General features: G+C 47.3%; 1 protein-coding gene across 2 annotated transcripts in view; it reads left to right on the top strand.

The window, feature by feature from the left end:
* Nucleotides 1-20,470, top strand: part of LOC109895501 (sodium-coupled neutral amino acid transporter 3) — an 83,133-nt gene that overhangs the window by 39,114 nt on the left and 23,549 nt on the right. For both annotated transcript variants that reach the window (XM_020489235.2, XM_020489218.2), the window contains 3 exons: nucleotides 5,422-5,503; nucleotides 14,582-14,664; nucleotides 15,818-15,876. In XM_020489235.2, the coding sequence (XP_020344824.1) occupies nucleotides 5,422-5,503; nucleotides 14,582-14,664; nucleotides 15,818-15,876 (224 nt within the window). The remainder of the gene's footprint in view (nucleotides 1-5,421; nucleotides 5,504-14,581; nucleotides 14,665-15,817; nucleotides 15,877-20,470) is intronic.

Below are 20,470 nucleotides of genomic sequence, written 5' to 3'. Positions count from 1 at the left end.
AGAATGAGAAATGTCAGAATAATAGTAGAGAGAATGATTTTTTTCAGCATTTTTTTTCTTTCATTACATTCCCAGGGGGTCAGAAGTTTACATACACTCAATTAGTATTTGGTAGCATTGCCTTTAAATTGTTTAACTTGGATCAAACGTTTCGGGTAGCCTTCCACAAGCTTCCCACAATAAGTTGGGTGAATATTGGCCCATTCCTCCTGACAGAGCTGGTTTAACTGAGTCAGGTTTGTAGGCCTCCTTGCTCGCACATGCTTTTTCAGTTCTGCCCACACATGTTCTACGGGATTTAGGTCAGGGCTTTGTGATGGCCACTCCAATACCTTGACTTTGTTGTCCTTAAGCTATTTTGCCACAACTTTGGAAGTATGCTTGGAGTCATTGTCCATTTGGAAGACCCATTTGCGACCAAGCTTTAACTTCCTGACTGACGTCTTGAGATGTTGCTTAATTTTCCATCCTCATGTTGCCATCTATTTTGTGGAGTGCAGCAGTCCCTCCTGCGGCAAAGCACCCCCACAACATGATGCTGCCACCCTGTGCTTCATGGTTGGGATGGTGTTCTTCGGGCTTGCAAGCCTCCTCCTTTTTCCTCCAAACATAACGATGGTCATTATGGCCAAACAGTTCTATTTTTTGTTTCATCAGACCAGAGGACATTTCTCCAAAAAGTATGATCTTTGTCCCCTTGTGCAGTTGCAAACCGTAGTCTGCCTTTTTATGCTGGTTTTGGAGAAGTGGCTTCTTCCTTGCTGAGCGGCCTTTCAGGTTATGTCGATATAAGACATGTTTTTCTGTGGATATAGATACTTTTGTACCTGTTTCTTCCAGTATCTTCACAAGGTCCTTTGCTGTTGTTCTGGGATTGATTTGCACTTTTTGCACCAAAGTGCATTCATCTCTAGGAGACAGAATGCGTCTCCTTCCGGAGCGGTATGACGGCTGCGTGATCACATGGTGTTTATACTTGCGTACTATTGTTTGTACAGATGAAAGTGGTACCTTCAGGCATTTGGAAATTGCTCCCAAGTATGAACCAGACTTGTGGAGGTCTTAGCTGATTTCTCTTGATTTTCCCATGATGTCAAGCAAAGAAGCACTGAGTTTGAAGGTAGGCCTTGAAATACAGTGCCTTGCGAAAGTATTCGGCCCCCTTGAACTTTGCGACCTTTTGCCACATTTCAGGCTTCAAACATAAAGATATAAAACTGTATTTTTTTGTGAAGAATCAACAACAAGTGGGACACAATCATGAAGTGGAACGACATTTATTGGATATTTCTAACTTTTTTAACAAATCAAAAACTGAAAAATTGGGCGTGCTAAATTATTCAGCCCCTTTACTTTCAGTGCAGCAAACTCTCTCCAGACTTTCAGTGAGGATCTCTGAATGATCCAATGTTGACCTAAATGACTAATGATGATAAATACAATCCACCTGTGTGTAATCAAGTCTCCGTATAAATGCACCTGCACTGTGATAGTCTCAGAGGTCTGTTAAAAGCACAGAGAGCATCATGAAGAACAAGGAACACACCAGGCAGGTCCGAGATACTGTTGTGAAGAAGTTTAAAGCCGGATTTGGATACAAAAAGATTTCCCAAGCTTTAAACATCCCAAGGAGCACTGTGCAAGCGATAATATTGAAATGGAAGGAGTATCAGACCACTGCAAATCTACCAAGACCTGGCCGTCCCTCTAAACTTTCAGCTCATACAAGGAGAAGACTGATCAGTGATGCAGCCAAGAGGCCCATGATCACTCTGGATGAACTGCAGAGATCTACAGCTGAGGTGGGAGACTCTGTCCATAGGACAACAATCAGTCGTATATTGCACAAATCTGGCCTTTATGGAAGAGTGGCAAGAAGAAAGCCATTTCTTAAAGATATCCATAAAAAGTGTAGTTTAAAGTTTGCCACAAGCCACCTGGGAGACACACCAAACATGTGGAAGAAGGTGCTCTGGTCAGATGAAACCAAAATTGAACTTTTTGGCAACAATGCAAAACGTTATGTTTGGCGTAAAAGCAACACAGCTCATCACCCTGAACACACCATCCCCACTGTCAAACATGGTGGTGGCAGCATCATGTTTTGGGCCTGCTTTTCTTCAGCAGGGACAGGGAAGATGGTTAAAATTGATGGGAAGATGGATGGAGCCAAATACAGGACCATTCTGGAAGAAAACCTGATGGAGTCTGCAAAAGACCTGAGACTGGGAAGGAGATTTGTGTTCCAACAAGACAATGATCCAAAACATAAAGCAAAATCTACAATGGAATGGTTCAAAAATAAACATATCCAGGTGTTAGAATGGCCAAGTCAAAGTCCAGACCTGAATCCAATCGAGAATCTGTGGAAAGAACTGAAAACTGCTGTTCACAAATGCTCTCCATCCAAACTCACTGAGCTCGAGCTGTTTTGCAAGGAGGAATGTGAAAAAAATTCAGTCTCTCGATGTGCAAAACTGATAGAGACATACGCCAAGCGACTTACAGCTGTAATCGCAGCAAAAGGTGGCGCTACAAAGTATTAACTTAAGGGGGCTGAATAATTTTGCACGCCCAATCTTTCAGTTTTTGATTTGTTAAAAAAGTTTGAAATATCCAATAAATGTCGTTCCACTTCATGATTGTGTCCCACTTGTTGTTGATTCTTCACAAAAAAATACAGTTTTATATCTTTATGTTTGAAGCCTGAAATGTGGCAAAAGGTCGCAAAGTTCAAGGGGGCCGAATACTTTCGCAAGGCACTGTACATCCACAGGTACACTTCCAATTGACTCAGATGATGTCAATTAGCCTATCAGAAGCTTCTAATGCCATGGCATCGTTTTCTGGAATTGTCCAAGCTGTTTAAAGACACAGTCAACTTAGTGTATGTAAACTTCTGACCCACTGGAATTGTTATATAGTGAATTTAAAGTGAAATCATCTGTCTGTAAACAATTATTGGAAAAATTACTTGTGTCATGCACAAAGTAGATGTCCTAACCGACTTGCCAAAACTAGTTTGTTATCAAGAACTTTGTGGAGTGGTTGAAAAATGAGTTTTAATGACTCCAACCTAAGTGTTTGTAAACTTCTGACTTCAACTGTACACACACACACACACACACACACACACACACACACACACACACACACACACAGCTAGCATAGTACTTGCACAGAAACACGTCATCGGGTCTAATGGTCGTGTCGCTCCGAACTGCGTATGTGCATGCCGTCAAATTAAAGTCAAAATGAAAACATGTCAGTTTGTCACTTTCATCTAGGTTTTGCCTTTACAATTAGAGAAAATAACAGGATGAATTTTTCACTTCTCTCATTGATTTGTCAAACCCCAAACCCGGTCTGGTCTGTCAAGTCTGCTTCCCGGAAGTATTGCGATGTTGCGCCTTTGGGGTTGAAAACTGTGATATGTCTTTGCCAATGGATACCCTGAGAGCAGCCTGGCTCTATGGCCAATTAGCATTGCTCCTTTCTCTTCCTAGTGCCTACATACTGTATCTCTATTCTTCTGTTTTCTCTCCCTGATGTGTATATGTGGAAGGTGAGGGGATTATGAGTCTGTATGAGAGGATGCAGGCAAGACCAGGCACACAGCAAATTGGCCACTGTTGCCTAGCCTTGATTTTTCAGTATTTCTAGTGTTGATTAACTCTCTAAGAGTGAAATTAACACTCAGTGGTGTAAAAGAGCCCCAGTGTTGGTGTGAGATTGTGATTGTGTAAGTTTTACTCCGTGGAAAGTATAACATTCCCATCAAAACTAGACCCATCATATTTCCCAGCATTTATTTATTTTTTAAACTTTTATTTAATTAGGCAAGTCAGTTAAGAATCAATTCTTATTTTCAATGATGGCCTAGGAACAGTGTGTTAACTGCCTTGTTCAGGGGCAGAACGACAGATTTTGTACCTTGTCAGCTCTGGGAATAATATGTTAAACTGTTGGATGTCCTTACTGTGGTTGGATTCCAATAGGAATTCCACATAATTTTGCCATCCAGCATAATGTGACTTGCAGGCCTGATGTGGCCTGTAAACCAGGAGGTTCCTAACACCACTGGGTTAGGGTAAAACTTGGCTGTCAAAGTAAGGCCTTATGATATACTGTATGTCATGTATTGTCATAAACAGTTTAATTTTAATAATAACATTCACCGACAGTAAGAGCTCACTTGGTGAAGTCCACAGGACTGAAAATGAATGAATTCAACAACCATGTCTCTGTCACTAACAAATGCAGTCATGCGTGGTAACTACAAGGCACACAGAGGGAAGACATGTCATAAAGAGGACACGGCCAGCCAGCCAGCCTATAACGTAAACTCCGACAGTAATATCTTCAAATGTATAAATTCGAGTATAACCAAATTGTGTGCACTCATGACTACTGGTTTCAATGACATTTTCAGCCAACCTACAAGCAAATACTTTTACTGTTACAAACCAGCCTACTCTTAGCACTGCATTAGTCAACTAGTGGCTATCAACACTTAGCTGCCTAATTTACAGCTTTAATAGCGAATTGAGCCACATTAAAGTATACAAAAGTTTTGGAATTACATAACACCATCTAACCAGTTAGCTATCAAAGAATGTTAGCCAATTAGCTAGCCTAGCCAACCAGCATGGTCGGCATAAGTAGCAAGCAAGAACAACACGCCAGTAGAAAGAGAGCAGAGACTTACAGATTGACAGCTGGGGCCCATCCAATGGTAAAAGAGTGGAGGCTGAGTTAATAAAGTGAAAGCCAGGGAGAGAGGTGCTTCAGGGGGAGAGGCCATAGCTATAGCTAGCTGGCGAGCAAGCAGGGGGAAGCGGGAGCACCGGGCCGAAGGAGATCCAATAGTGATATTGCGAAGGAAATCCAAAATATAAATAGTTAATAATCCAGAAGCAGCAGATGGCACAGAGGACGAATGGAACAGTCAACAAACCAGCGATCAGAATAAGGCTCCAGGCAGGTAGAGTTGAATACACAGCAGCACAATTCAGACTCAGAGTTGCAAAACTCTACTTCACAGAGAACAGGCCGAAAAGTTGACCAAACAACACTGCCAATACTTGAACATGAACTAGCTAGCGAGCTAGCATACAAACTCAGTAGCACAGAGTAGGTTCTCTGAATGACGTTGACAATAGTCCATGTAGGGTAATTCCAAAAGACATCCAAAAATAAGTTAATAAATATAAAAGTTATAGGTAACTAGATCGCGACTACAACTAAGGTTTGAGTATGTGTCTGGGTGTGTGTGTGCGTGCCTGCATGCTTGGATGTATGTATACTGTGTGTGTATACTGCATGTGTATACGTGTTAGTGTGTGTGTGTCCATGTATGTATACAGTGTATGTGTGTGATCCTATTACTAAAAGCTGTGTCTTTGTGTGTCCCTCCCACAGCCATGTCCAGTTACCTGTACATCGTGAAGTATGAGTTCCCTCTGGTCATCCAGGCCTTCCTGGGGGTTGACAATCCATCAGGGTGAGTAACATACTGCATGTTATTTACTTATAACACATATTTCAAAGGTAACATACACTCCGTTAGCAAGGGTTTTCCACTAGATGTTGGGACATTGCTGCGGCGACTTGGTTCCATTCAGCCACAAGAGCATTAGTGAGGTCAGGCACCGATGTTGGGCGATTAGGCCTGGCATGCAGTCGGTGATCCAATTCATCCTGAAAGTCTTCGATGAGTTTGAGGTCAGGGCTCTGTGCAGGCCAGTCAAGTTCTTCCACACCGATCTCGACAAACCATTTCTGCATGGATCTTGTTTTGTGCACGGGGGTTTTGTCATGCTGAAACAGGAAAGGACCTTCCCCAAACTGTTGCCACAAAGTTGGAAGCACAGAATCGTCTAGAATGTCATTGTATGCTGTAGCGTTAAGATTTCCCTTCACTGGAACAAAGAGGCCTAGCCCGAACCTGAACCATGAAAACAGCCCCAAACCATTATTCCTCCTCCACCAAACTATATAGTTGGCGTTATGCATTCGGGCAGATAAAGTTTTCCTGGCATCCGCAAAACCCAGATTTGTCCGTCAGACTGACAGATGGTGAAGCACGATTCATCACTCCAGAGAACGCATTTCCATTGCTCCGGAGTTCAATAGCAGCGAGCTTTATACCACTCCAGCCGATGTTTGGCATTGCATATGGTGATCTTAGGCTTGTGTGTGGCTGCTCGGCCATGGAAATGTAGGGGGTGCGTATTGGCGGCAGAGAAGTCGTGACAGTAACCCCCCCCCCCCCCCTTGAACGCTCCAGCAGCGCGCCGACACCGGCCTCGGGGAAGACCCAAAGGATGAGGTGCAGGGCGATCCAGACGAAGACGGTGGAACTCCTGCAGTATTGAAGGGTCCAACACGTCCTCGACCGGAACCCAGAACCTTTCCTCCGGAGCGTACCCCTTCCACTCCACGAGATAATGAAGGCCCTTCGCCCGACGCCTCGAATCCAGTATGGAGCGAATGGAGTATGCCGGGGCCTCCTCGATGTCCAGAGGGGGCGGAGGAACCTCCCGCACCTCAGACTCCTGGAGTGGGCCAGCCACCACCGGCCTGAGGAGAGACAAATGGAAAGATGGGTTAATACGGTAATCTGGAGGAAGCTCTAACCTATAACAAACCTCATTCACTCTCCTCAGGACTTTAAATGGCCCCACAAACCACGGACCCAGCTTCCGGCAGGGCAGGTGGAGGGGCAGGTTTCGGGTCGAGAGCCAGACCGGTGACGGTCTGCGTTCTCTTTCTGGTGCAGCATGCTGAAGGTGAACACAGGCAGCTTCCCATGTCTCCTCCGTGCGCATGAACCATTCGTCCAGCACATCCTGGTTTACTCCCACCTGCCCATTACTCTCAGGGTGAAACCCTGAAGTAAGGCTGATTGAGACGCCCAGACATTTAATGAATTCCTTCCAGACCCTAGACGTGAACTGGGGACCTCGATCAGACACTTAAACCTCAGGCACTCCGTAGTGCCGGAAGACGTGCGTAAACAAGGCCTCCGCAGTCTGTAGGGCCTGAGGGAGACCAGGCAGAGGGAGGAGATGACAGGACTTAGAGAACCGATCCACAACAACCAGGATCGCGGTGTTACCCTGTGAGGGGGGAAGATCGGTAAGAATATCCACCCTACAGACTGCGGAGGGTCTGTAGGCGGAGGCCTTGTTTACGCACGTCTTCCGGCACTACGAAGTGCCTGAGGTTTAAGTGTCTGATCGAGGCCGTTGTGGAACGGCTAAGGTGTGTAGCTTCCCTCTGGGCAGGTGCCTAGGAGCCTTACACTGGGCGCACACCAGGCAGGAGGAAACATAAACCCTCACGTCCTTAGCCAAGGTAGGCCACCAGTTCCTCCCACTCAAACAGCGCACTGTCCGACCGATCCCATGATGACCAGAGGAGGGTGACGTGTGGGCCCAATAGATCAACCGGTCAAGAACAGCAGATGGGACGTACAGAGGACCAGAGGACACTGGACTGGGTTTCTGCACGTAACACCTACTCAATGTCCGCGTCCAGCTCCCACACTACCAGTGCCACCAGACAGGAGGTGGGGAGTATGGGAGTGGGATCCATGGGCCGCTCCTCTGTGTCATACAGCCAGGACAATGCGTCTGCCTTCACGTTCTGGGAGCCTGGTCTATAGGAAAGGGTGAACACAAAACGGGTGAAAAACATGGCCCACCTTGCCTGGTGAGGGTTCAGTCTCCTCGCCGCCTGGATGTACTCCAGATTGCGGTGGTCAGTACAGATGAGAAAGGGGTGTTTAGCCCCTTCAAGCCAATGTCTCCACGCCTTCAAGGCCTTGACGACAGCCATCAGCTCCCGGTCCCCCATGTCATAGTTTCGCTCCGCCGGGCTGAGCTTCCTCGAGAAGAAGGCACAGGGGCGGAGCTTCGGTGGCGTACCCGAGTGCTGAGAGAGCACAGCTTCTATCCCAGCCTCGGACGTGTCCACCTCCACTATGAACGCCAAAGAGGTATCCGGATGGGCCAGCACAGGAACCGAGGTAAACAGAGACCTCAGGTTACTAAAAGCCCTGTCCATCTCAACTGACCACTGCAAATGTACCAGGCCCCCCTTCAGCAATGAGGTAATGGGAGCCGCTACCTGACCAAAACCCCAGATAAACCTCCGGTAGTGGTTTGCAAACCCTAAGAACCACTGCACCTCCTTTGCCGTGGTGGGAGTCGGCCAATTATGCATGGCTGAAATGCGGTCATTCTCCATCTCCACCCTTGAGGTGGAAATGCGATACCCTAGGAAGGAGACGGACTACTGGAAGAACAGGTATTTCTCAGCCTTGACATACAGGCCATGCTCCAACAGGCGACCAAGCACCCTATGCACCAGGGACACATGCTCGGCGCATGTAGGGGAGTATATCAGAATGTCATCAATATACAGCACTACACCCTGCCATTGAAGGTCCCTGAAAATCTTGTCTACAAAGGCTTGGGAGACTGATGGAGCATTCATCAACCCTTATGGCATGACGAGGTACTCATAGTGCCCTGAGGTGGTACTGAAAGCTGTCTTCCACTCGTCTACCTCCCGGATACGCACCAGGTTGTAAGCGCTCCTGAGATCTAGTTTGGTGAAGAAGCGTGCCCCGTGCATTGATTCAATCGCTGTGGCTTTGAGCGGAAGTGGGTAACTACCTCACCGTGATCTGGTTCAGACCCCGATAGTCAATACACTGACGCAGACCTCCCTCCTTCTTCTTCACAAAAAATAAACTTGAGGAGGCGGGTGAAGTGGAGGACAAAATGTACCCCTGACGCAGGGATTCGGAGACGTATGTTTCCATAGCCGCCATCTCCGCCTGTGAGAGGGGATACACGTGACTCCTGGGAAGTGCAGTGTCTACAAGGAGATTTATCGCACAATCGCCCCGTCGATGTGGTGCTAATTGAGTCGCCTTCTTTTTGGAGGAGGCGAGAGACAAATAGGCATATTCAGGGGGAATGCGCACGGTGGAGACCTGGTCTGGACTTTCCGCCGTAGTAGCACCAACGGAAACCCCTAAACACCTCCAAGAGCACTCTTGCGACTACGCCGTGAGAGCCCTCTGTGGCCAAGAAACAGTGGGGTCATGACAAGCTAACCAGGGTAGGCCTAGCACAATGGGACACGCAGGAGAGTCAATAAGGAAGAGACTATTTCTCTCTTTGTGCCCTGAGGTGCTGCGTCACCATGCCCAGAGGAGCGGTGACCTCCCTAATCAACCCTGACCCTAATGTTCGCCTATCTAAGGCGTGAATGGGGAACTTGCACAGCCATGGGAACAATGGGGATCCCTAAACTATGGGCGAACGATCTATCTATAAAATTCCCAGCCGCGCCTGAATCGACAAGCTCCTTATGCTGGGAATGCAGGGAAAATTCAGGATAAGTGACATACACAAACATATGTGCAACAGAGGGCTCTGGGTGAGAATGGTGCCGGCTCACCTGGGGTGATGCCAGGGCGCCCTGCCTGCTGCCTCGATATCCAGAGGAACCCACCCTGCACCGACCGGCAGTGTGACCTCTGCTGTCACAGATGGTGCACGAGCTGGAGCCCCCTCCGGTCTCCCTGCGCACCGCCCCTCCCAGCTCCATGGGTTTTGGAGAGGGGGTGCTGGAGGATGGAACCAACAGACCCCGATCTGCACGTCCACTGGTTGCTAGCAGGTCCACCAGCTGGTCGAACGTGAGGGTGATGTCTCTGCAGGCCAACTCCCGACAGACGTCCTCACGCAGACTGCAGTGTTAATGGTGTATCAGGGCCCTGTTGTTCCATCCCGCACCGGCAGCCAGGGTCCGAAACTCCAGGGCGAACTCCTAGGCACTCCTCGTCCCCTGCCTCAGATGGAAGAGGCGTTCACCCGCCGCTCTAGCCTCGGGCAAGTGATCGAAGACCGCCCGGAAGCGGTTGGTGAACCCCTCAAACTTGTCCAACGATGCATCTCCCTCTCTCCAAACGACATTGGCCCACTCCAGGGCTTTCCCGGTGAGGCACGAGACGAGGGCGGACAACCTCTCATGGCCCGAAGGAGCCAGGTGGACGGTTGCCAGGTATAAGTCCAGCTGCAACAGGAACCCCTGGCAGTTCGCAGCCGTCCCATCGTATTCCTGGGGAAGGGAGAGACGAATCCCACTGGGTCCAGGAGAAGGAGGGGCGCCTAGTGGAGAACCCGATTGTGCTGGTGGAAGCGCTGGGAGAACTCCCTGTCTCTCCCAGCGGTCCATTGTCTGGACAACGTGGTCCATGGCGGTGCCAAGAGGGTGGAGCATTGCTGCGTGCTCCCGGATGCACGCCTCCACCCCTATACCCGGGGTACCTGCTCCTGCTGACTCCATAAGTGAGGTCCCGAATTCTGTAGGGGGTGTGTACTGGCGGGAGAGAAGTCAGGCACAGGAGAGCAAAAACTGATTTACAACAGCGCAGTTTAATAAACAAAGCCACCTTAAGCAGAACAAATAAATCAATGGGTCAACAAAAACCCATTATACACCAGCACCAACACAAGCACTACAATCAACAATTCCGGACAAGGACATGGGGGGAACAGAGGGTTAAATACAGAACATTTAATGATAGAATTTAAACCAGGTGTGTGGGATGACAAAACAAATGGAAAATGAAAGGTTGATCGGCGATGCCTAGATGACCGGTGACGTTGACCGCCGAACGCCGCCCGAACAAGGAGAGCGACCGACTTCGGCGGAAGTCGTGACAAGAAACCCATTTCATGAAGCTCCAGACGAACAATTATTGTGCTGACGTTGCTTCCAGACAGTTTGGAACTTGGTAGCGAGTGGACAGAACAGACGATTTTTACACGCTACGCGCTTCAGCACTCAGTGGTCCAGTTCTGTTAGCTTGTGTGGCATACCACTTCCCGGCTCAGCCATTGTTGTTCCTAGGCGTTTCCACTTCACAATGACAGCACTTAAAGTTGACCAGGGCAGCTCTAGCAGGGCAGACATTTGACTAACTAGCTTGTTGGAAAGGTGCCACTTTGAAAGTCACTGAGCTCTTCAGTAAGGCCATTCTACTGCCAATGTTTGTCTATGGAGATTGCATGGCTGTGTGCTAAATTTTATACACCTGTCAGCAATGGGTGTGGCTGCAATAGCCGAATCCGCTAATTTGAAGGGGTGTCCACATACTTTTGTATATATAGTGTGGATTTGAAGGCCACTGTTTTGAAACAGTTCTGAATGTATCCGGCAGGCAGTGAGAGGTGACTAGCTGTGTTTTCATCCAGTTGGATGGAAGGAAGGAGATATGAACCAACAGCATGTGAATTCTTCCAGTGATCCTGAGTCAGTGTTAAACCACCAAAGAAGAATAAACCTCTCATGTTGAGCCAATCTAATTATGTGGTGCCAACTGGCACTGGGTGGCCTGCAGCCATTCGTGTCACCATGCCAAGCAGCTGGCCTGAGAACAGCTGTTTGTGAGAATGACCCTGGGAGAAGAGGGCAGCGCGGCCACGCTGATACAGACACACATCATTACAGAGCCGTGCGCCACGGATGAAATGTAAACCAGAAGATAACACTATGTAGACTAGAGCAGGTGGCCTGATAGTACAGAGACAGTGCCTATTGCTCTGGAAGAGGCTGAGGAGCATTTTGCTGTTTGGTATTTGATGCCTGCCTGGCTTGTTATGGCCAGCTGTCAGTGTGTTTATGATGCCGACTGAACTGAATGATGTCCAGGAGGTGTTTTAAAGCTACACAGAACATCTTATCTTCTCTGTCTGAACGACATAGTGTGAGTTGTCCAGAGAACGCTCCATAGATAAATCACCACCCAAGGGGTGGTTGTGTATGTGTGTGCGCGTGCATGTGTGTGTGTGCATGTGTGTATTAACAGCCAGGCTATCAGATATCTGCTGTTTGTCTGGAGTGTTGATTTGTGGATTGAGGGTTTGTTTGTGTGAGTATGTTGTTGTTGATATTTGTGTCTGAATCTGCGTGGTGTGTTTGCACATGCGTGAGTGTGTGTTTGTGTCCTCTGTGGTTCGGAAGGTCAGTCCTCTCTGCCGCTCTCTATGATGATGTGTGACTGTGTCACAGGGCCAGATGGTTGGCTGGGGTGTAGGTGGGGCAGCTCTAGTGGGCACACTGAAGGAACAATAAATTGACAACTCTCACAGGATACAACTCTAGAATACAGATGCTGTATTTCTCTGTCATAGAGAATGGATTCAAATGTTTTTTTCCCTCATCAATCTACACACAATACCCAATAATGGCAATAACAGGTTTTTAGAGATTTTTGCAAATTTATTTTAAAACCAAAACTAAAATATCACATTACATAACTATTCAGACCCTTCACTCAGTACTTTGTTGAAGCATCTTTGGCAGCGATTACAGCCTTGAGTCTTAGGTATGATGCAACAAGCTTGATACACCTGTATTTGGGGAGTTTCTCCCATTCTTCTCTGCAGCTTCTCTCAAGCTCTGTCAGTTTGGATGGGTTGCGTCACTGCACAGCTATTTTCAGGTCTCTCCAGAGATGTTCGATCGGGTTCAAGCCTGGACTCTGGAGTGCTCTGGAGCAGGTTTTCATCAAGGATCTCTCTGTACTTTTCTCTGTTCATCTTTCCCTCGATCCTGACTAGTCTTCCAGTCCCTGCCACTGGAAAACATCCTCACAGCATGATACTGCCACCACCATGATTTAACATAGGGATGATATTGGCCAGGTGAGGAGCGGTCCCTGGTTTCCTCCAGTCGTGACGCTGGGCATTCAGGCCAAAGAGTTCAATCTTGGTTTCATCAGACCAGAGAATATTTTCTCTCATGGCCTGACAGTCCTTTAGTCCTTTGCAGTCCTCAGTCCTTTGCCTTTTGGCAATCTCCAAGCGGGCTGTCATGTGCCTTTTACTGAGGAGTTGCTTCTGTCTGGTCACTCTACCAGAGATGGTCGTCCGTCTGGAATGTTCTCCCATCTCCACAGAGGAACTCTGGAGCTCTGTCAGAGTGACCATCAGGTTCTTGATCACCTCCCTGACCAAGGAACTTCTTCCCCGATTGCTTAGTTTGGCCGGGCGTTTCAGAACGATGAAGGCCACTGTGTTCTTGGGGATCTTCAATGTTGCAGAAATGTTTTGGTACCCTTCCCCAGATCTGTGCCTCAACACTATCCTTTCTTGGAGGTCTATGGACCATTCCTTCAACCTCATGGTTTGGTTTTTGCTCTGACATGCACTGTCTACTGTGGGACCTTATAAAGACACGTGTGTGCCTTTCCAAATCATGTCCAATCAATTGAATTTACCACAGGTGGACTCCAATCAAGTTGTAGAAGCATCAATGGAAACAGGATGAACCTGAATTCAATTTAGAGTCTCATAGCAAAGGGTCTAAATACTTATGATAATAAGGTATTTCTGGTTTTGTTTTTAATACATTTGCTAACATTTCTAAAAACCTGTTGTCGCTTTGTCATTATAGTGTATTGTGTGTAGATTGATGAGGAAAAAAAGTTATTTAATCCATTTTAGAACAAGGCTTTAACGTAATAAAATATGTAAAAAGTGAAGGGGTCTGAATGGGTTCTGACAGTGAAATGCTTACTTATGGGTTCATTTCCAACAATGCAGAGTCAAAGATAAAAAAATAAATAGTTAGTAATATTAGTAATGCAGTGGACTCAATATATCATACATTGGCTTATTTCACGTGTTTATCACAGTTGCTATGCACCTACACCTTGTCGTAGACTATATGAGTGGTCTGTCCCAGTACGCTTAGGACATGGTGTGTCCCCACCCTAGTTACTTCCCAGACCCTGCAGCCTCAGACGGAGCCTTGACCCCATGTTCTCACCCTCCAGACCGTTCAGTGGTCACTAGAGACCTAGGGGAGGCGGAAGAAAAGAGGACTGGTGAGGAAGAATATCACTGTAGCCCACTTGGCCTAGCTCACTTTGTTTTGCTGTCTCTTTCTCTGTCTCAAACACACTCACGTATGCACGCAAACTCTCCCTTTTTCTCTCTCCCTCTCAGAAACTCTCTTGTTAATGTGAAGCATGGTAATGTTTAAGTGTGACAGATTTGACAGAGCCTGTTGTTGAGTGTGCTGTCTGTGTGCCTTTAAACTGATTGCTTGTAGAGCTCAATTTGCTGTGGATCTTTGTAGAACGAGGAGTACAAGGCAGGCTTATTAAGAGCTTTAACACAGTGCTGTCCCTCTCATACCAGCACCACCTGGGTTAAATGTTTAATGGACCTGGAAAGACGTGTGGATGTGTGTCATTGAGGGAACACTCCCAGTTCCTCAGGGGGTAAGTCAGTCAGTCCTACTGCTGGCTGTCAAGAGATGATGAGTTGATGGATGATGATGAGTTGATGGGATGATGGGTCCTCATCATCCCTGGCGGCTTGCTTTACAGTTAAGAGTTTTTCCTCTTGTCATTGAATAAAACAGAGACATTGAACATTTCCCTTGCAAATAAGGACTAAAGATGTAATAAATGAGTTACATAAATGTCATACATCTCTCTCTTACTCTTCCTCTCCTCCCCCTTTCTCTTCTCCATTTCTCTCTCCAGTGAGTGGTACCTGAATGGGAACTACCTGGTCATCATGGTGTCCATCAGTGTCATCCTGCCTCTGGCTTTGATGAAGCAGCTAGGTGAGTTTCTGTTAACTGTCTTAATTAAAACCTTAATAAGAGTATACTTATTTAATAATCTATCATACGTGAAATGTTGTGTTATGTTTTGTATGTTAAGGTTCTCCGAATGTATTTTTACTTGCACATGAAAAATGACAGATTTCTACTCTGATGAGATTTTCAAGAGGGAAAATAATCCCGCTTGAACAGTCATTTCATCATTGTGTTTGCCAATAACCCTTCCAGGGAAAGAAATGATTAGAACCAGTGACCTTCCTCTGTCTCATTTTTCCTCTACCCCCCCCCCCTTCTCTTCCACCTACTCTTTCCCAATCCCCCTCTCCTCCTCCCTCTCCTTTCTCTCTCTCTCGTGTTGTGGTCTCCCACTGTTTTAGGATGGACTTTAGTAAATAGCCGTGTCATGTGAGATAATGTTACTGTCAGAAGTCCCATGAAAATATAAAAATACCCAGCGCAGAATACCCTGGCTTCAGCTCCATTTAATGAGCTCTCTTGTTTAACAAAGTGAAATGGCCACAAAGCTTTCATCAAGTGAGTGTCTCCCTCTTTGTTGTCTCTGTGTTTTTCTCCTATATGCTCTGTGAGAGACCCAGCTTCATGCATGCACCGTTCACTGGGATAGCAGTTTCAAAAACAGCTCATATTCAATTACATAAGAGAGAGAGGTAGAATGACAGAGAGAGAGGGAGAGGAAGACAGAGTAGAGAGAGGGAGAGAGATGCAGAGAGAGGGGTGGAGGGGCTGGGAGAAAAGTCTTGACCTCTTATTAAGCGTTTCTCTCCTGCAGAGAATTGAGCCAAGAGAAGAGAGAGCAAGAGAAAAAGGGAGAGAGAGAGAAAGGAAAGAGAGAGTCCATGCTACCGGAGCCCAGTAATGAGCTGCAGCTCTCAGTACTCCAGTCCTATTCAGTCTATTTCTCTAGGCACTCTAAGAACAAACACGCATATGATCTCAAGCCCAAACACATTGTCTTGAAACAGGCGAATGTTTGTATGTGTTCCCTGTAATTAGCATTGGGAGAAAATATTAAACATGACGGAAATAAGAGATTCATTCTAACCTCCCACGCCCCATCCCCATTTGCCAGAGGATGTGTGAGTGTGATATCTGATGTGAGTAGTTCTGATGAAGTGTCTCTGTGTTGTTTCAGGGTACTTGGGCTACACCAGTGGCTTCTCCCTCACCTGCATGGTCTTCTTCCTCATCTCGGTATGCACTGTTATAAACAGCTACAGTATAGGCCTCCATGTGTTGCAGTGCTCTCATAATGGTCCAAATCCTGACTAATGGATTTCCATTGACTTGAATTGATGGTTTTTGCACATTTTTTTATTTATTTTTTATTTCACCTTTATTTAACCAGGTAGGCTAGTTGAGAACAAGTTCTCATTTGCAACTGCGACCTGGCCAAGATAAAGCATAGCAGTGTGAGCATACAACAAAGAGTTACACATGGAGTAAACAATTAACAAGTCAATAACACAGTAGAAAACAAAGGGGGGGTCTATATACAATGTGTGCAAAAGGCATGAGGAGGTAGGCAAATAATTACAATTTTGCAGATTAACACTGGAGTGATAAAAGATCAGATGGTCATGTACAGGTAGAGATATTGGTGTGCAGAAGAGCAGAAAAGTAAATAAGTAAAAACAGTATGAGGTAGGTGAAAAGGGTGGGCTATTTACCAATAGACTATGTACAGCTGCAGCGATCGGTTAGCTGCTCAGATAGCTGATGTTTGAAGTTGGTGAGGGAGATGAAAGTCTCCAACTTCAGCGATTTTTGCAATTCGTTCCAGTCACAGGCAGCAGAGTACTGGAACGAAAGGCGGCCAAATGAGGTGTTGGCTTTAGGGATGATCAGTGAGATACACCTGCTGGAGCGCGTGCTACGGATGGGTGTTGCCATCGTGACCAGTGAGCTGAGATAAGGCGGAGCTTTACCTAGCATAGACTTGTAGATGACCTGGAGCCAGTGGGTCTGGCGACGAATATGTAGCGAGGGCCAGCCGACTAGAGCATACAAGTCGCAGTGGTGGGTGGTATAAGGTGCTTTAGTGACAAAACGGATGGCACTGTGATAGACTGCATCCAGTTTGCTGAGTAGAGTGTTGGAAGCCATTTTGTAGATGACATCGCCAAAGTCGAGGATCGGTAGGATAGTCAGTTTTACTAGGGTAAGCTTGGCGGCTTGAGTGAAGGAGGCTTTGTTGCGGAATAGAAAGCCGACTCTTGATTTGATTTTCGATTGGAGATGTTTGATATGAGTCTGGAAGGAGAGTTTGCAGTCTAGCCAGACACCTAGGTACTTATAGACGTCCACATATTCTAGGTGGGAACCATCCAGGGCGGTGATGCTAGTCGGGCATGCGGGTGCAGGCAGCGACCGGTTGAAAAGCATGCATTTGGTTTTACTAGCGTTTAAGAGCAGTTGGAGGCCACGGAAGGAGTGTTGTATGGCATTGAAGCTTGTTTGGAGGTTAGATAGCACAGTGTCCAAAGACGGGCCGAAAGTATATAGAATGGTGTCGTCTGCGTAGAGGTGGATCAGGGAATCGCCCGCAGCAAGAGCAACATCATTGATATACACAGAGAAAAGAGTCGGCCCGAGAATTGAACCCTGTGGCACCCCCATAGAGACTGCCAGAGGACCGGACAGCATGCCCTCCGATTTGACACACTGAACTCTGTCTGCAAAGTAATTGGTGAACCAGGCAAGGCAGTCATCCGAAAAACCGAGGCTACTGAGTCTGCCGATAAGAATATGGTGATTGACAGAGTCGAAAGCCTTGGCAAGGTCGATGAAGACGGCTGCACAGTACTGTCTTTTATCGATGGCGGTTATGATGTCGTTTAGTACCTTGAGTGTGGCTGAGGTGCACCCGTGACCGGCTCGGAAACCAGATTGCACAGCGGAGAAGGTACGGTGGGATTCGAGATGGTCAGTGACCTGTTTGTTGACTTGGCTTTCGAAGACCTTAGATAGGCAGGGCAGGATGGATATAGGTCTGTAACAGTTTGGGTCCAGGGTGTCTCCCCCTTTGAAGAGGGGGATGACTGCGGCAGCTTTCCAATCCTTGGGGATCTCAGACGAGATGAAAGAGAGGTTGAACAGGCTGGTAATAGGGGTTGCGACAATGGTGGCAGATAGTTTCAGAAATAGAGGGTCCAGATTGTCAAGCCCAGCTGATTTGTACGGGTCCAGGTTTTGCAGCTCTTTCAGAACATCTGCTATCTGGATTTGGGTAAAGGAGAACCTGGAGAGGCTTGGGCGAGGAGCTGCGGGGGGGGCGGAGCTGTTGGCCGAGGTTGAAGTAGCCAGGCGGAAGGCATGGCCAGCCGTTGAGAAATGCTTATTGAAGTTTTCGATAATCATGGATTTATCAGTGGTGACCGTGTTACCTAGCCTCAGTGCAGTGGGCAGCTGGGAGGAGGTGCTCTTGTTCTCCATGGACTTCACAGTGTCCCAGAACTTTTTGGAGTTGGAGCTACAGGATGCAAACTTCTGCCTGAAGAAGCTGGCCTTAGCTTTCCTGACTGACTGTGTGTATTGGTTCCGGACTTCCCTGAACAGTTGCATATCACGGGGACTATTCGATGCTATTGCAGTCCGCCACAGGATGTTTTTGTGCTGGTCGAGGGCAGTCAGGTCTGGGGTGAACCAAGGGCTGTATCTGTTCTTAGTTCTGCATTTTTTGAACGGAGCATGCTTATCTAAAATGGTGAGGAAGTTACTTTTAAAGAATGACCAGGCATCCTCAACTGACGGGATGAGGTCAATGTCCTTCCAGGATACCCGGGCCAGGTCGATTAGAAAGGCCTGCTCACAGAAGTGTTTTAGGGAGCGTTTGACAGTGATGAGGGGTGGTCGTTTGACTGCGGCTCCGTAGCGGATACAGGCAATGAGGCAGTGATCGCTGAGATCCTGGTTGAAGACAGCGGAGGTGTATTTGGAGGGCCAGTTGGTCAGGATGACGTCTATGAGGGTGCCCTTGTTTACAGAGTTAGGGTTGTACCTGGTGGGTTCCTTGATGATTTGTGTGAGATTGAGGGCATCTAGCTTAGATTGTAGGACTGGCGGGGTGTTAAGCATATCCCAGTTTAGGTCACCTAACAGAACAAACTCTGAAGCTAGATGGGGGGCGATCAATTCACAAATGGTGTCCAGGGCACAGCTGGGAGCTGAGGGGGGTCGGTAGCAGGCGGCAACCGTGAGAGACTTATTTCTGGAGAGAGTAATTTTCAAAATTAGTAGTTCGAACTGTTTGGGTATGGACCTGGAAAGTATGACATTACTTTGCAGGCTATCTCTGCAGTAAACTGCAACTCCTCCCCCTTTGGCAGTTCTATCTTGACGGAAGATGTTATAGTTGGGTATGGAAATCTCTGAATTTTTGGTGGCCTTCCTGAGCCAGGATTCAGACACAGCAAGGACATCAGGGTTAGCAGAGTGTGCTAAAGCAGTGAGTAAGACAAACTTAGGGAGGAGGCTTCTGATGTTGACATGCATGAAACCAAGGCTTTTTCGATCACAGAAGTCAACAAATGAGGGTGCCTGGGGACATGCAGGGCCTGGGTTTACCTCCACATCACCCGCGGAACAGAGAAGGAGTAGTATGAGGGTGCGGCTAAAGGCTATCAAAACTGGTCGCCTAGAGCGTTGGGGACAGAGAATAAGAGGAGCAGGTTTCTGGGCATGGTAGAATATATTCAGGGCATAATGCGCAGGCAGGGGTATGGTGGGGTGCGGGTACAGCGGAGGTAAGCCCAGGCACTGGGTGATGATGAGAGAGGTTGTATCTCTGGACATGCTGGTAGTAATGGGTGAGGTCACCGCATGTGTGGGAGGTGGGACAAAGGAGTTATCAGGGGTATGAAGAGTGGAACTAGGGGCTCCATTGTGAACTAAAACAATGATAACTAACCTGAACAACAGTATACAAGGCATATTGACATTTGAGAGAGACATACAGCGAGGCATACAGTAATCACAGGTGTTGAATTGGGAAAGCTAGCTAAAACAGTAGGTGAGACAACAGCTAATCAGCTAGCACAACAACAGCAGGTAAAATGGCGTAGACTAGGCAACGGGGCCAACAGATAAAACAAACAAGCAGAATGGAGTACCGTGATTTATGGACAGTCCAGCGTGCATCAGCTATGTAGCCAAGAGATCAGTGTCCAGGGGGCAGCGGTGGATGGGGAAGGGAAGCTGGACTGGCGAGTGTTATCCAGGTTAAAAAAAACGAACAATGACTAAATAGCTTGTAGCTAGTTAGCTGGTTAGCTTCTGGAGGTTCTTGAGTGTGTTCTAAAAATAAATAAAAAATAATAGCGATTCCGTATCACATTGGGTGAGGCAGGTTTCCGGAAGGTATAAACAAATTAAAAGTCAAAAGAGATAGAAAGTAAATATGGGTCCGGTGGGCGTTTGGGACGCGGCGATTCAGGCAGTTAGCAGGCCTGTGCTAACAAGCTAACAGTTTGTAGGCCCGGGCTAGACAAGGTAGCAGTTAGCGGACCGGAGCTGGCCAAGCTAGCAGTTAGCAGGCCGAATTAGCAAGCAGGGAGATAGCGAGGGCTAGAGAGTTAGCCTTTGGGGGACGTCGCGATGGGGTGAGTCTGTTTATTCCTCTTCACGCGGTGACATCGATAGACCGGTCGTGGGCCCGGGTATTGTAGCTCAGGAGTATGCTACGGTGGTAGCGCAGGCCGGGCTAGCTTCAAGCTAAGTGGGTGGAAACGCTAGCCAGGGGTAATCATCCGGGGTTGCGGTTTAGCTAGATAGCTAGTTGTGAAGATCC

This window comes from Oncorhynchus kisutch, linkage group LG1 (assembly GCF_002021735.2).
Source record: "Oncorhynchus kisutch isolate 150728-3 linkage group LG1, Okis_V2, whole genome shotgun sequence".
Classification (NCBI taxonomy): domain Eukaryota; kingdom Metazoa; phylum Chordata; class Actinopteri; order Salmoniformes; family Salmonidae; genus Oncorhynchus; species Oncorhynchus kisutch.
The sequence above is the reverse complement of the archived record's forward strand: the minus strand, read 5'-3'. Positions and strand labels throughout refer to the sequence as shown.